This window comes from Xenia sp. Carnegie-2017, unplaced genomic scaffold, assembly GCF_021976095.1.
Source record: "Xenia sp. Carnegie-2017 unplaced genomic scaffold, XeniaSp_v1 HiC_scaffold_8, whole genome shotgun sequence".
Classification (NCBI taxonomy): domain Eukaryota; kingdom Metazoa; phylum Cnidaria; class Anthozoa; order Malacalcyonacea; family Xeniidae; genus Xenia; species Xenia sp. Carnegie-2017.
The window spans coordinates 75,131-92,460 of NW_025813548.1; the positions used below are offsets into that span (position 1 = coordinate 75,131).

The 17,330-nt window shown below is 36.9% G+C and overlaps 2 protein-coding genes and 2 long non-coding RNA genes across 4 annotated transcripts; 3 read left to right on the plus strand and 1 right to left on the minus strand.

Moving 5' to 3' along the window:
- Positions 1-2,532: 2,532 nt before the first annotated feature.
- LOC124459320 lies at positions 2,533-3,207 on the plus strand. The gene has a single exon (XM_047008808.1). The coding sequence runs from the start codon at positions 2,533-2,535 to the stop codon at positions 3,205-3,207; it is 675 nt and encodes a 224-aa protein (XP_046864764.1).
- Positions 3,208-5,528: 2,321 nt separating this feature from the next.
- On the plus strand, positions 5,529-5,922 carry LOC124459347. Its single transcript, XR_006953576.1, has 3 exons — positions 5,529-5,605; positions 5,751-5,819; positions 5,888-5,922. It is a non-coding gene; the product is annotated as an uncharacterized LOC124459347 (long non-coding RNA).
- A 1,193-nt stretch (positions 5,923-7,115) lies between these two features.
- Positions 7,116-7,410, plus strand: LOC124459351. Its single transcript, XR_006953578.1, has 2 exons — positions 7,116-7,176; positions 7,256-7,410. It is a non-coding gene; the product is annotated as an uncharacterized LOC124459351 (long non-coding RNA).
- A 327-nt stretch (positions 7,411-7,737) lies between these two features.
- Positions 7,738-9,954, minus strand: LOC124459346. The gene is made up of 3 exons (XM_047008830.1): positions 9,512-9,954; positions 9,287-9,389; positions 7,738-8,277 (listed from the first exon to the last, which is right to left on the minus strand). The coding sequence occupies exons 1-3, from the start codon at positions 9,664-9,666 to the stop codon at positions 8,104-8,106; spliced, it is 432 nt and encodes a 143-aa protein (XP_046864786.1). The 5' UTR covers positions 9,667-9,954; the 3' UTR covers positions 7,738-8,103.
- Positions 9,955-17,330: the final 7,376 nt, after the last annotated feature.

Sequence of the window (17,330 nt, forward strand, 5' to 3'; positions counted from 1 at the left end):
GGCTACCAACATGCACGCATTTCTATAAAATTGAAGGCTACCAACATGAACGCATTTCTATAAACTTGAAGGCTACCAACATGCACGCATTTCTATAAACTTGAAGGCTACTAACATGCACGCATTTCTGTAAACTTGAAGGCTACCAACATGCACGCATTTCTGTAATATTGAAGGCTACCAACATGCACGCATTTCTATAAACTTGAAGGCTACCAATATACACCTATTTATATAAACTTGAAGGCTACCAACATGCACGCATTTCTATAAACTTGAAGGCTACCAACATGCACGCATTTTTATAAACTTGAAGGCTACCAACATGCACGCATTTCTATAAACTTGAAGGCTACCAACATGCACGCATTTCTATAAACTTGAAGGCTACCAACATGCACGCATTTCTATAAACTCGAAGGCTACCAACATGCACGCATTTCTATAAAGTTGAAGGCTACCAACATGCACGCATTTCTATAAACTCGAAGGCTACCAACATGCACGCATTTCTATAAACTTGAAGGCTACCAACATGCACGCATTTCTATAAACTTGAAGCCTACCAACATGCACGCATTTCTATAAACTTGAAGGCTACCAACATGTACGCATTTCTATAAACTTGAAGGCTACCAACATGCACGCATTTCTATAAACTTGAAGGCTACCAACATGCACGCATTTCTATAAATTGAAGGCTACCAACATGCACGCATTTCTATAAACTTGAAGGCTACCAACATGCACGCATTTCTATAAACTTGAAGGCTACCAACATGCACGCATTTCTATAAACTTGAAGGCTACCAACATGCACGCATTTCTATAAACTTGAAGGCTACCAACATGCACGCATTTCTATAAAATTGAAGGCTACCAACATGAACGCATTTCTATAAACTTGAAGGCTACCAACATGCACGCATTTCTATAAAGTTGAAGGCTACCAACATGCACGCATTTCTATAAACTTGAAGGCTACCAACATGCACGCATTTCTATAAATTTGAAGGCTACCGACATGCAGGCATTTCTGTAAACTTGAATGCTACCAACATGTACGCATTTCCATAAACTTGAAGGCTACCAACATGCACGCATTTCTATAAACTTGAAGGCTACCAACATGCACGCATTTCTATAAACTTGAAGGCTACCAACATGCACGCATTTCTATAAACTTGAAGGCTACCAACATGCACGCATTTCTGTAAACTTGAAGGCTACCAACATGCACGCATTTCTATAAACTTGAAGGCTACTAACATGCACGCATTTCTGTAAACTTGAAGGCTACCAACATGCACGCATTTCTATAAACTTGAAGGCTACCAACATGCACGCATTTCTATAAACTTGAAGGCTACCAACATGCACCCATTTATATAAACTTGAAGGCTACCAACATGCACGCATTTCTATAAACTTGAAGGCTACCAACATGCACGCATTTCTATAAACTTGAAGGCTACCAACATGCACGCATTTCTATAAACTTGAAGGCTACCAACATGCACGCATTTCTATAAACTTGAAGGCTACCAACATTCGCGCATTTCTATAAACTTGAAGGCTACTAACATGCACGCATTTCTATAAACTTGAAGGCTACCAACATGCACGCATTTCTATAAACTTGAAGGCTACCAACATGCACGCATTTCTATAAATTTGAAGGCTACCAACATGCACGCATTTCTATAAACTTGAAGGCTACCAACATGCATGCATTTCTATAAACTTGAAGGCTACCAACATGCACCCATTTATATAAACTTGAAGGCTACCAACATGCACGCATTTCTATAAACTTGAAGGCTACCAACATGCACGTATTTCTATAAACTTGAAGGCTACCAACATGCACGCATTTCTATAAACTTGAAGGCTACCACCATGCACGCATTTCTATAAACTTGAAGGCTACCAACATTCAGGGGCGAAATTTAAGGGGGGGTATGGGGGGGGGACTAACCCCCCAAAAATGTTAACGTTGCAGGGCAACAATTGAATTTGCAGGGCTAATTACAAAACTAAACACTAGGATACGTGCGAACAGTTATCCACATAATGTGAAAATGTAGTTCAGTTTTAATTTAAGCTGGATTTGCACTTCATGTGTAAGAACGGAAAACGGTAAACGGTAAACGGTACGCATCAAGGAAACTTTCCGTTTATAAATTTCCTCTTGTTTTGGCGGACATTTTAAAAGCAGATATGCATCATCATCGAAGTGTTCGTAAGTAAAATTATTGAAGTTTTTATATCTTAAGTGGAAACACCATACTATATTTTTACATCAGTAACACAAACACTAAGATAAAGTTTTGTTGATCTAAATTGATTGAAGCTTTTTAGTAATTAATGTTTGTATAGTTTATTTTACGGACAAAAACCAAAATCCTAACCAAACAACTGCAGGAGGAGGAGCTAAATATAGTAGATGCACTTAACCTGATTGATGCTACAGTAAAAAACCTTAGACAAATTCGAAGTGACGAGAACGGATTAGACTCGAAGATTGAGGCAATGGTTGCGTTTGGAACCAAAGTAGGAATAGACGTAATGATAGAATACACTGGTCATCGATCAAGAAAGCCACCCAAACGTATTGCCGAGCATTCCGAAATAGCAACAGAAATATCATATAAAGATTTCTACCGAAAGGAAATGTACTTGGTTCTAGACTCACTTATTACCAAGTATACCGATAACATTAAAGATTGCATCGACAAAATAAAACCTCTTGAAGAGAGCTTACAGCTGCCGCTAGAAAGGCCGATGGCTGAAACAGTTAATGAAATGTGTAGTCTTTTTCCACCGGCGGTAAAAGATGTTGATGCAGAAATACTGTTGTCTGAGTTGGAAATTTTCAATAATATTGTGTCGTCACAACTTAAATCAGAACCTAAATCCCTTCAAGACGTTGCGTTATTTGCTTTCAAACACAAAAGCGTCTTTCCAAAGGTGTGCAAGGCGTATCAACTATTGCTGACCGCTCCAGTGTCCGTGGCAAAAGATGAAAGGTGTTTCAGCAAGCTTAAGATTGTCAAAAACTGCCTGAGATCCACAATGAAAGATACGCGATTAAATGACTTAATCGTTCTTGCATGTGAAAAAGATCTTACGGACAATGTTGACATAAATATTATTTTAAAAAATTGGGCAACTGCAAAGATGCGAAAACTGCCATTAAAGATTTAATAGTACGCTAAAGTGCGTTCTGTCACAAAAATACAACATGTATTACAAAAATATATGGTGTAAGTACTGTTCCATATGATCTGCAGGGCATCCTGTGTCCTTGCAGGGCAATTTCATCCCCAGCCCCCCCCCCTTCCCATTCAAAAGATGCTAGTTTCGCCCCTGCCAACATGCACGCATTTCTATAAACTTGAAGGCTACCAACATGCACGCATTTCTATAAACTTGAAGGCTACCAACATGCACGCATTTCTATAAACTTGAAGGCTACCAACATGCACGCATTTCTATAAACTTGAAGGCTACCAACATGCACGCATTACTATAAACTTGAAGGCTACTAACATGCACGCATTTCTGTAAACTTGAAGGCTACCAACATGCACGCATTTCTATAAACTTGAAGGCTACCAACATGTACGCATTTCTATAAACTTGAAGGCTACCATCATGCACGTATTTCTATAAAGTTGAAGGCTACCAACATGCACGCATTTCTATAAACTTGAAGGCTACCAACATGCACGCATTTCTATAAACTTGAAGGCTACCGACATGCAGGCATTTCTGTAAACTTGAAGGCTACCAACATGTACGCATTTCTATAAACTTGAAGGCTACCAACATGCACGCATTTCTATAAACTTGAAGGCTACCAACATGCACGCATTTCTGTAAACTTGAAGGCTACCAACATGCACGCATTTCTATGAACTTGAAGGCTACCGACATGCACGCATTTCTGTAAACTTGAAGGCTATCAACATGTACGCATTTTTATATACGTGAAGGCTACCAACATGTACGCATTTCACATGTGCCTATTTTTTAGAATGTATGCTATTTAATAAGCACAGTGTTTCAGGAGATATACCCGAAGGCCGAGAAAAGAAAAAGAAAAGTGAATATTCATGATAGCTACAGCAAATAATGTTATAACAAATGACATCACTTGGCCCCAAATATGGACACTGTTTTTTTTTGTCAAAACAAAACGAAATGGGAGGGAAAACCGGTGGATCCGGTAAAAAACCCTCAAATGAAAGAAAAGAGCGAAAATTTAGAAAAATTTCCTAAAATTTTTGTAGTTTTAAGATGTTTCCTATTTTTGTTGTTTTCAATGATCCTGAATCCCGATGATCTACTTTAACATGCAGTGTAGTCAGATCGTGCGTTACAGTCGTATAAAAAACTCAAATTTACAGAGCGACAAATGCAGGCTGACTACGCTATCCACACAGCAAAGATTTTGTGTTGCAACAAAAGAAACGCAAACTTTAAACAAAAAATAAAGAAAAAACTTTAAACTTTAAACAAAAAATAAAGAGCGCAGTGTTAACTGAAATTTTTATAAATAGACGAAAAATGAAAACTAAAAGCAGCCATATGTAATTCGTATGAAAAAAACATTCAGTATCTACAATCAGACCATTCACCTGGCAATAACAATGAAATATGAAATGACCTAAGTAACGTCATGACTTACGTAAAAGAGACCTTCATTAATAGCTAGCTTTCACGTTTTTGGACAGAAAATTATGTCTTACGGAAAGTTTTAAGGTTAAATTTAAAAAATGCGCTGTACTAGTAGTGAACATTATGCATTGCTGAAGTCGCAAATATGAATCTCTTAATAAGGACGCTTGATTCTTGGTGATTCTGTCCGACTGGGTCTGTACATTCATTGTCCAGTTACAAGGCATACAGACATAGTAGCTACTCTATAAAAACACATTATAAATGTCAGCATGTTGAATGAAGAAAAACAGACATGAAATATATTGAGAAGAACAAAACTTTAATACCTGATATCCAAGCGCTGTCCTGGTCGTCTAATCCAGGCGACTTAGTCGGTCTCTTCTTTTTTCTTTTTTTTCACCGCGCAGTTTTTACGTGTATTGTTTTAAATCTTATAGTAACATTTTTATCTTAGAAATCTAATGAACCCTACTTGCAGCATCGAAATTTTCTTTATAAACGTTGAAAAGTAGCGAATGAAAGCCAGCTATTTTCTCAATGCAAGAGACATTTTATATTGACATTTTTTTAGTTTGGGTGTTATTCATTATTAAGATTCAAAATATAAAAATAGACCATCGGGATTCTTTCTTTACTGTCTCATGCAGTTACTCATGCAAGACAATTTTAACACTTATCTACTCAACTTACAAACCACCAGACATGGAACGTGTTTTTCCACTCGCTTGTTTTCCATCTCCGTAGATTATATTCTGTGAATTTTCTTACGTAGATATGCCCTTATGCGATGTCCATTCAATATGTTTATAGCATTCCATCCACGAAGTTACCGGCATCATTAACAAATGCTCGTGTAAAAGAAGCGCCTCGTGTTGTTTTCACTGGCCTTAATCCCAGATCAGTAAGACGTATGACTGACGTAAGTCAAGTTTCGACTTTTTAAAACATCTCAACATACATTAAATTTATTCTTATTTAATTTCAATAGTTAATATGTCATTGGTTTATAGAGTTTAATGTTAACATGTGAAAGTAACGTTTCGTTTATGTAAATATTGATTTAGAAATTGGTTGAGTTAGGTGGAGATACATCAACATCGACTAGAACATGTACACACATTGTTGCTACTAAAGTAAGTCATCTTTATGTTCTTGCAGTAGATGTATTTTTATTCATATGTACATTGTTGGATAATTATAGATAATGAGGACCATTAAGTTTCTAACAGGAATCTCGGTATGTCATTATATTGTCAATCCTCAATGGATTGAAGCAAGTCATTATCAAGGAGAGTTTGTTGCGTATTACTATACATAAATAACATTTGACTTGTCTTTATTATTCTTACGAAAACAATATGTCAGAATATAATCAGAAAGACCGTACAAAGTGTGAAAATGTTTTGTAGTGTACCTGAATAAGTACAATTTCTATACTTACTTTTATATTACAAATATTTTAACATGAAGAATGTGCTGTTCTGCAATCGCTTTCGTATTTTAGATGAAAAGGACTTTATTTTGAAAGATGATAATGGAGAGAGACTTTATGGAATGTCTCTGTCCCAGTCTATTGATCGAGCCCAAGCAAAACCTCTTTTCAGGTTGGTGTTTTAGTTAGAGGAAGAAACATTTTCCTTCAAGGGATTAACTATATCATCGTATATGTAAATGTACTTTTAAAGAGTTGTTACAATGAGATATATTAAGGAAGAAGGCAGCTATATGGTATGGATGCTATATTTGGTGCTATACTTGAAAACGACATATTAATAAGTAGAACTAATTCAGAGTGAACAAATTTTCTCCCCCAAATCTTCACTCTAAGTCTTACATAGAAATTAATTATAAGACTTCTAATCATTAGACGTCCAAATACAAAACGCAGATTTTACTTGTTCATTATACGACTATATCTTTATAGGATATAACAGTATACGTGACCGCAAATGTTCGACCTGACTATCGTAATATGATGGAAAGTTTATATTGTGCTGGCGGACGGGTAGGAAAGTTAAGCGTTTCTTTATATACTTTTTTATTTCAGGGCGTTCTACTTTTAAAATTATGAGGTCATGATTATAGATGTTTTTTAAATCAATGTTCAGTGCGTTTTTTGTTGTTTTATAGATAATGACAGAACTTCCTAAAAAAACGGAATGGAAAAGTTTATCTGAGAAAAAAAACAAGATGTAAGCTCATTGTTGTGTTGATATACATCACCTTGTGATGATGGTGTTTAAATTGTGGATAACTATGGATATTTAGGGCTATCCAGCATTTGTCTGTGTCACTTGTGACGAGGACACTCATTTATGTCGTGAAATGAAAATGGCGGGAATTGGTTTGAAGTTATTTTTGTAGTTATTTCTGTTGTTTATTTTTTGAAAAAGTGAAATATTTTTCTTAATTGATATTTTAATTTTTAGGAATGCATAATGTCGAATTTGTTCTTCCTGGAATACTTAAACAAGAATTGGATTTTCATAGGTAAATACGTACGTTTTGATCCTTATACAAGAAAATAGAAAAATAAGCATTTAATACATGAATTTTTTTATTTTTTTAGTTTCAACTTTTAGCGGCAATGTTGGTATGAATGATGATAAACATTTTTTACATTTTTATCACAGTTAAAAATATCATCAGTAATTTACAATGAGGAAATTTTCAGACCAATGATTTGTATTTAAGGAAATATAAAGTATAAACATGAAAAGCAAAGTCGAGTAAAAGCCATGAAATTACCGAGATCGTAATTAAATGATCACCTGACCATTTATCGTTTATAAGACGGTCAGGGTCGCATCATCCTGTGTTAGCCGAAAGGAAAATGAAAGCGTTCCCGCCTCCTCACGTCCACGTTTTCGAATGGGGATCGACTTTCTACACAATAGAGGTTTTTCTTATACAAAACTACACTTTTCGTGAAATACGTGTCCGAAAATAAACATATAAACAAACACAGTAAATATACTTTTTCTAAAATGTTCGAGTTTTCGCACACAAAGCCCTCCTTCAATTAGCAAGTTATGCATTATTAGCAAGTAATCAGTGTTCAATTTTGGGTTTATATTACTTTACAAAATTTTCGACAGAAACTAATACAAAACACGATTTTTTTAATAGTTTTAAGGAAAATTATACCACGCTATTCAGTCGAGCAAATTTAATGGCTACCGTGCCTTAAGTCGAGCAGCTTAAGTCTTCAGTCCCCCGATATTGTGAGCCAAAATGACGCCCCCTGCAATTGTCTCGCAAAGATCCCAATGTCAATCGTCAAAGAAGAGAAGACTTAAGCATCCTCTTCCCAGTTTTATGCAATTTACAAAAAACAAAACAAGTTTGTATTTCAACAGTATTTAGTATTTACAAGAAGCGACATACGTAACATAGACATCACTTTATTACTTAGTATTACGAGAAAGCGGCTTGTTCCTCCAGGTTAGCACTTTCTTGAACTTCTTCATGGGTATCTTCTAGAATCCTGTCGATTTCATCTTTGGAAAGAACGCAGGAAACCTCGGGAATAGCACTCCTCATTTTCACAGACCATTCCTTCGTGTTCTTTTGAACTTCTTTAACACGATTCTATGCGAGGAAAGCAAGCTCTTTTACGATTTGGCATTTCAATAAAAACCACGAGTTTTTTTTTTAATTCATTACAACACAACAAAAATACAACGCATGCGTCGATTGGTTTGCTTAAGTTTCATTAGGGAGCTTTAGCAAAGAGTACGAATTACGTCATTTTGGCGCGAAAACATTGTGACGTCAACAACTCGTAGCCGTCATCAATCTGAGTACGATATCTATGATGTCTTTTAAAGAAACGAAAGTAGGTATATTTATTTATTGTGCAAGAACTTAGTTTACAATACTTTTTTTGACCTTCCAAGCTTTATTTCAGTATCTTTTTATGAACGCAGGTTTACAATAAAAACGAAAATACGACCTGCAAAACTTCCATGTATCTGGGACGCAAAGTGAATTATAAAAAGACAATAAAGTAATGCAAATATACAATCCATAAAAGGTAGAATAATGAAGATTTTTCTCTAAACAGTCCTATACCCACGCTAAATCAGTATTACGAATTCATCGATATTATTATTAACAAATAGAGCCGTAGCTGCTTCTCAAAATGCGGTGTTTTCACAGGAAAAGCTCGTTCTGTTGTTTACGGCTAAAACAACCATTTGACGACGCGACAACGACCACGAACTTCCTCGTGCCATTCCCTTACACGGTCAAACTTCGTACACGTAGTCGTACTCTTGCTAAAGCTCGCCATTAAGTTGAAGATTTTAAGTTTAAGTTGAGCAGATTAAGTTTTCATTAGTCTGTGCAAACCAATCTGTGATCAATGAATTAAATCAATTAAAGAGAATGTTGCAAATCGATCATGAATACATTAATGAGGGGGTTAAGACATTTCCTTGAAATTTTGTTTGGCATTATTGTTATTTTATAAAAGAAAAGAATTTTTCCATGTTTACACAGGTTTATGCAAACCACAGAGACGTTTGTAAAAACTCCCGAGCAGGTTAAAACACGGCAAATATCTTTTATTATAAATAGAGGTGAAAAAAAACATTACCTCTATTATAGTCTTGTGTTTCAGAACACGCTCACACCCATTACGTAAAAATGATTTTAAAGATTCTTCTTCACGCTTCAACTCTACTTCTGTTGATTTTAATCTTTACATAATTGAGGTAACACAAAAAATGAAAATATCACGATTATTTGAAGTGAAATTCATGATGAAATCCCGTAACAGTCAAAATGAAACATGTTCATAATTACTTTCTCCTCAAAGTACCTTTCTTTGGCATCCTCGAGTTTCTTTCGTTTTCCCGACATTTCTGTTTGATTATCCAATCTCAATCGATCTATCAGATTATGCTGATCTTCAATTCCGTCGGACAAAATTTTTAATTCTTCGTCGTATTGCTGAGAAGAATCAATGATCAACATTCACGTAGAGATAAAGTTTAGAAAGTTTCGATGCACGATAAACGAGAAGTAGCCAGATTTTGCAATACAGCAAGTATTTCAGGCAGACGTTAATTTTCAAAGGTAAACAGTTTGAAAATCCTGTACCGAATTGAAAATTATACGAAAAACATTTTCCGAAAGTGGATTACTTTGGAATACGCGATCAAAAAATGTAGACAAATGGAACGCCAAAAATGTTTCAAAAACTGATCAAAGCGCCACATTCCATCGGAAGTGACGCTGCCACATAATAATTAACATCATTATAAACCGTGTTCGTGTGCAAGTCCATGTACACAGTTCGTACCTATTTTTAGTTTAGATTAAACCAGTTTTCAAAACAATAAATTTGCTTAACACTCCTGCCGGCATTTATATTTTCCCGCTAAAGTTTTCGCCATTATTGAAGAGCAACGCAGACATTCAAACATCAATTTTCAACTTCAAAAACTGCAGTCGAAAAGCGAAAATTATTAAGCGATTCACTGACAAAGAACTCTTCCCGAAAAACCACCATTTAAGTTCGGATCATCTGCCTGGTAAAAACCATGAATATGGCAATTTATTTTCTTTGTTGTAGCTGAGAATTGTAAATGAACAGTAAAACGGCTATAGCTTTAGTATTGACCTAACATACGAAATACAACAACGCCTTTGGTAACTCCCACTAACTAGCAATGTGTGCTTGAGCCGGTGTTTTGATGTTTTTCCAAACCGAAACAAAAAATACAGCAAACATACGAAGTTATTGTTGATGAAAAAGCAAAAACTTCAAAAAAATCGAGTATTTTATGTATTAAAAATAACATGACGCCATTGTTGCATTGGTAACAAGATAGTCCAAGAATGACTATTTTTTTACTATAAATCGATGGTGAGCCAGGCCGCAATATCTTCTTCATCATGAAAGACGTCAAAGCGAGTTACAGAGAAACGGTATCCTTCGAAAATTCCGGCAAATAAACTTTCTAACGGAGCCTGTTTTAACAGCAGTCGGAGCCGGATTTTGCTTGGCCGGAGCGCGAGGTGAAAACGCGGAGTTTTCACCTCGCGCTCCGACTTTTGTTTCACCATATGTATTTATATATATATACATAAAGTATATATAATACATAAAGTATATATAATACATAAATACATGGTGAAACATATACAAATATATATAATAAAATATATAATACATAAATACATGTATTATATATTTTATTATATAATATACGTATATATATAATAATATAATTATATAATTATACGTATATTATACATATATATATATACCGTATATACCGTATATACGGTATATACGGTATATTAATACCGTATTTATATACGGTATTAATCTAATATACGTATTATACCGTTGGTATAATACGTTATTTATAATATAGAAAGGAGTTATTTGCATAAGCGAATAATAATTTTATTGCTTCCGCGGGTTATTTTGTAGTTTAAATTGTAAATAAGAGTTATGTTAATCAAAGGGAAACAAAGAGAGAGTGGGACACACTCTAACATAGAAAAAGTACTGGGAAAGTTTGTTACTTTTACTCAAAGAATTCCGCGTGCTAAGGTCATGGAGTCCAAGGTTCATTGTGGACGCTACAAGAGCAAACAGGATGTTGGCTACAGTTATTTGCATTTTGTTCACATGCACGTAGTGTGATTCACGTGCACAGGTATTAGCCTTATAGGTTATGCACAAACAAATCACATATCATTCAGTAGGTGGCCATCTCCAGGTGAAATTTATCGAAAAAACCAGGTACTATATTATATGTGTTGCGTTCAAATTAATTACTCTTCGCTTATCTTGTTAAATATGTGGAGCAATGTAACACAAGTTTTAATATTTGGTCATTCATTTGTTCGCCGTCTACAGGAGGATTTAGATAAGCTTTTTGACCCGCGGGCAAAGCAAAATTTTAACTTAGCTTCCTCGGGCTGCGTCTCTCTACATGGTATTGGAGGTCGTACAGTTGATAAAGTTTTTCAATATGACTTACCATTCATTAAAAACCAATTTCCAGACATAGTTATTTTGGAATTAGGGACAAATGACTTGTCAGAGTTGTCTCCCGAGACGGCAGGCTCTCGTTTGGAGGAGTTAGTTTTGTTTTTAAAGAATGACCTTCATGTGAGGACAGTAGTTTTGTGTCAGGTGATTAACAGGAACATCAGTCAATCGCAAACTCCTGATTTTGCATTTAACAAGAAAGCGGCAGTTTTACGTCAGTATTTGTCTGTTGTTCTGGATAAAATACCTGGTATTTTTCTTTGGGAGCATCGTGCATTCAATAAAGTTGGCCACACTTTATTGTCCTGTGATGGTGTTCATTGTAACCCGCAAGGACAGTTTGTTTTGTATAAAAGTTATCGAGGAGCAATCTTGAAAGCACTCTCTTATTTAAACGCTTGATTGTTATATACTAACATCACATAATGCACATTGATCGGAATTTATTTGTGTCCGACATTTATTTGTTGTTTGGAGTACATAGTTTGTTTTTACCGACTTGTTTATTTTCGGAGTTGGAAATTCTTAAATCTCACGGGATTTATTGCTGTTTGGAGTACAGAATTTGTTTTTACCAACTTGATTATTTTCCGAGTTGGAAATTTTTTATATCCCGAGACTCCACGGGATTATTTATCTTTGGGCTGTACACACGGTTATGGCAAGCGTATCCCCTGTTATGAAACCAGCAATTCTCCTTCAATTCCACGCGACCCTTCAAGACATATAGCTTGTTTCTTATATTGTTCTTTATTTTCGTTATGTTGTCTTTCAATTGTCTCTGTCTTGTTTTGTCAGTAACAGTGTATGGTTTTCATAGAATGTTTAATCTGCTTCGTCTAGTTTCAATAAACAGGGGGCCAGTCACCGTTTTTGTACTTTTGCCCATTTATATCGGCTACCTTTGTTGTATGCCATTCACTAAAAATTGTGCTGTCTTAAGTTGTGTAATTACTCCTTCTCATTGTTTGCAAATTGCATTTTATCGTTTCATTGAAGCTTGTAGCTTCTCCTTCAGTTTGCTTTCAGTATATCAGTGTATGATGCCTGCTACTAGACCACGCACCAGGATTCAACGCCGAGCATATGTATCGACACAAAGGTCTCGGGGTCAACGAACTCGTCCTGGTTCTACACCCACGTCAGCTGAAAATGAGTCGTCAGCTGTGCCCGAATCATCGATGTCGTCATCAACTGCGACCAATATCAACGATGCAACCATATCGAAAATCGCCACAGCAGTGGCTCAAGCTGTGAAAGAAAGTTTGCAGACCTCTGCGACAGTAAGCGACACAAGAGAAGTACCTATTAATAGTTCTGAGCTTGATGCCCAAGTGCAGGGGCCAGTGGCATCTGCTTTAGAACATTTGGCAGGTGAGCAGCGACTTAGTCTGGCGCTTGAAAGTCCACATTCTTCATGCAAAGATTTTAATTCAATTTCCATCCCCATTGATGCTCAAGTAAGCTCAAAAATTAAAGCTAAGATCTGGGCAAACGAGTTTGTTGACTTCAGTTCTATTCTTAGTTCAAGGGGATGTGATAGTCGATATCATCTCTCAGTAACTCAAAATGATGGCTTCATTCCTACCCTTTCTTTGGAACCTACTACAAAGATTAAGCCCATAACAAACTTCTGCCTTTCAGATTTTCGTTGGGATATACACCAGTAAGTTTCCCCAGGTTGCTCCTGCATTGATGAAGTATTCTGAGGTTGTTCGCGATTTAGCCGCGCGTGGTGCAAACTGGCAATTTTATGACACACAGTTTCGTTATATGTGCCAATCTCATTTGCACGATATGCCTTGGGGGACAACTCATTTTGAGTTGTGGATCTGAGCGCAAAGTTTTAGTCGTAATAGCGTCAATCGGTCACGTCTCGGACAGTCTCAGTCTTCTCCATCGAGCATCTTCATTCCATTGGGTTTTTATCGAATCTTTCACAGAGGATTTAAATGTTCAGGTTGCTCTTACAAACATACTTGTTTTAAATGTGGTTCGCAGCATCCAGCCAAAGGGTGTAAATTTCGTCACTCAGGCAAGTTTCACACAGCTGGAAAATCAACAACAACTACACAAGCTTCCAACCCCCGTAAGAATCAACTGTTTACTACGTTTGTTACAAGGATACAATGCCCAAATCGTTTTAGAGTTATTTGAAGGCTTTACGCATGGTTTTCCTCTTCATTTTGAGGGTGTTTATAACTCAATTCAGGTGCACAATTTAGTTTCGGCGAATCAAAATCCGGATGTGGTCAGTGCTAAGCTTGAAAAAGAGATTGCGGCAGGTGGAATTGAGGGGCTCTTTCCTCAAATTCCATTTCCAAACTGGCATGTATCACCTTTAGGTGTAGTGCCAAAAAAAGGTTCCGGGCGAATTTCAGTTGATTCACCATTTGTCCTTTCCGCATGGGGCGTCTATTAACGATGGTATTCCTTCTGCATATACAACAGTTTCTTATTCGCGAGTGGACAATGCCATTGCAATTATTAAACGCTTGGGGAAAGGCTGTTTTTGGCAAAAACTGATATTAAGAATGCATTTCGTATCATTCCCATTCTTCCACAGGATTACCCACTTTTGGGAATGTTTTGGCAGGGTAACTACTATTTTGATCGGGCAATGCCCATGGGATGCGCATCGTCCTGCCGCACTTTTGAAATGTTTAGCACTGCACTAGAATGGATCGCTAAAACCCATTTGAGCATTGAACATATTATTCATATTCTTGATGATTATCTCCTTGCTGCCCCTTCATTCGACCAGTGTTGCGTTGCATTACAAAAGTTTACATCCCTTTGTGCTCATATCGGTGTACCAATAGCTCCAGAAAAAACGTTTGGTCCTTTAAATATCCTCACTTTTGCTGGCATTGAGCTCGATACGCATGCTATGGAAGCCCGTCTACCAGAGGACAAAATCCTCAAAACAGGCACGCTTCTTGGAGAATTCCTCAAAAGGAAAAAGGCCACGTTAAAAGAAATCCAGTCGTTGATTGGCTTGTTGAACTTTGCATGCATGGTCGTCGTACCAGGCAGAGCATTTCTTCGTCGGCTGATTGACATCACCAAAGGAGTTAGGGTAAATCATTACTACATTCGTTTGACAAGGTCTGTAAAAGCAGATTTGAATCTTTGGAAATCTTTTATCGATGATTTTAACGGTCGGTCATTTTTTCTTTCCGACTATTGGCTTCCATCTAATGTTTTGAATTTGTACACAGATGCTTCTTCAAGCTTTGGCTTTGGAGCCATTTTCGGTAAATTTTGGTGTTACGGGGCCTGGCCTGAGCACTGGAAAAAATTAAACATCGTTATTTTGGAATTTTACCCAATCGTTCTAAGCGTATTGTTATGGGGTCACCTTTTGCGTGATCAACGCGTATTATTTCACACAGACAACGCAGCATTGGTCGAAATTATAAATAGATCTACCTCTCGGGACCCGACAGTGATGATATTTGTTCGTCGCCTGGTGCTAGCTTGCTTAAAATTTAACATTTTGCTTCGTGCCAAACATATACCAGGTGTGTACAACCATCTAGCTGATGCCTTGTCGCGTTTTCAGGTTTCAAAATTCAAAGAGCTAGCCCCCGCGAACGTTCACACTTTGCCGTCGGTTGTTCCCGAACATCTACTACCGCACAATTGGAAGCTGTAACTTCTATTTTACTACAATCTAGTTTGCAGCCATCGTCAGTCCCCACTTATCGTCGTGCTTGGAAATTATTCCAACAATTTTTGCACGAGGCTCTTCAAAGAGCTTTAGTTTCACTTCCTATTTCAACGACAGATCTCAGTTTATTTATTGCTTTCTTGTTCCAACGTAAGTATGAGCCTTCTACGGTGCTTACATATGTGTCTGCGCTTGGGTACTGTCATCGACTGGCGGATTACCCTGACCTTAGTAAAGCTTTTTGGATTGTTCAGATTTTAAAAGGCTATAAAAAGATAGGAACTCGAATTGATTCTCGGTTGCCAATTACTATGCCCTTACTTCGCAGTATTCTGCAGAATATAGCAACATTAACTTCCACTGTTTATGACAAGAGGCTTTTTCAAGCCATGTGCACCAATGCATTTTTTGCCTTTTTACGTATAGGTGAGATTACAACTTGTCATAGGTCACCTTCAGTTATCAATATTAACCAGGTAGCTAAGGTGGTCGATGCAACTAATAAAACAATCGAAATTAAGATAACATTAAATGACTTCAAACATTCGTATAACGAACGACCTGCCGTTCTGACGTTATCGGGTCGTTCAGATATCTGTCCGGTTCAAAGCTTGCTCAATTACTTTTCTGTTCGAGATTCTTCCAATGGACCGTTGTTTCAACTCAGTTCAGGTAACACTGTCCCACGAACTTTATTTACCAATTTCTTAGCTTCAGTGTTTAGAGCGTGTGGTCTGGATTCATCCAAATACAAAGGGCATAGTTTTCGGATCGGAGCAGCTACGTTTGCAGCAGAGCGGGGTTTTTCTGATGCCCAGATTCGTGCGATGGGTCGTTGGCGATCGGACGCATTTCACAAATACATTAGAGCTCCAAGTTTAAATGTTTCTTCGTTGTAATGGCTGGGGACTTACGGTGGCTGCATTCTTGTTTGGCAAGACAGATGCTCATAGTACATATTCTGTTGTAGTTGAGGTTAGGCAAAATGATCTTACTTGCTGTCGTTTAGCTGATGCAGGGCTAGGCTAGCGGCTGCATGATTTCTTTTTGCATTGTGTTCATTCGGTGTTCGGATGCAGGGGCTACGTTCACAATTAACAGCTTAGCATGTGGGATTGATATCTTTTTATCTCACTCATAGATGAACAGTTCGGGTACGTTCGTAGTTAATAGGTCTCATCTTCTTAAACATTTGTCTTGCTCATTTAAAAAATTATTAGTGTTTTTATATATTTTATTGTACAGGCGTTTCTGCGGCTGATGGGTTGGGGCGGCCTCCTTAGCTCAGGAGGCTTATGGCGTTTTTATCACCCCACCTTTTCTGTGCTATACAGAAAAACTTTATTCGTAAAGATTTTGGTTTAAATTGTGTAAAATAATTAATTTATATTATGTTATACTTGTTATTTCTATTTTAATAAATCGGCATGTGCTTTCACACATTGCCAATTTTTACCCAAAAAGAGAGTACTCTTCAATGTTATGCGCACAGAAAACAGAGCTCATCAGCCCAAGAACCTCCTTGACTTTCGATTTGTTATGATTAAGCGGAAGCGATAAAGGAGTTATTTGCATAAGCGAATAATAATTTTATTGCTTCCGCGGGTTATTTTGTAGTTTAAATTGTAAATAAGAGTTATGTTAATCAAAGGGAAACAAAGAGAGAGTGGGACACACTCTAACATAGAAAAAGTACTGGGAAAGTTTGTTACTTTTACTCAAAGAATTCCGCGTGCTAAGGTCATGGAGTCCAAGGTTCATTGTGGACGCTACAAGAGCAAACAGGATGTTGGCTACAGTTATTTGCATTTTGTTCACATGCACGTAGTGTGATTCACGTGCACAGGTATTAGCCTTATAGGTTATGCACAAACAAATCACATATCATTCAGTAGGTGCCCATCTCCAGGTGAAATTTATCGAAAAATCCACCCTTCCCTCCCTCCCTTTCTGTGA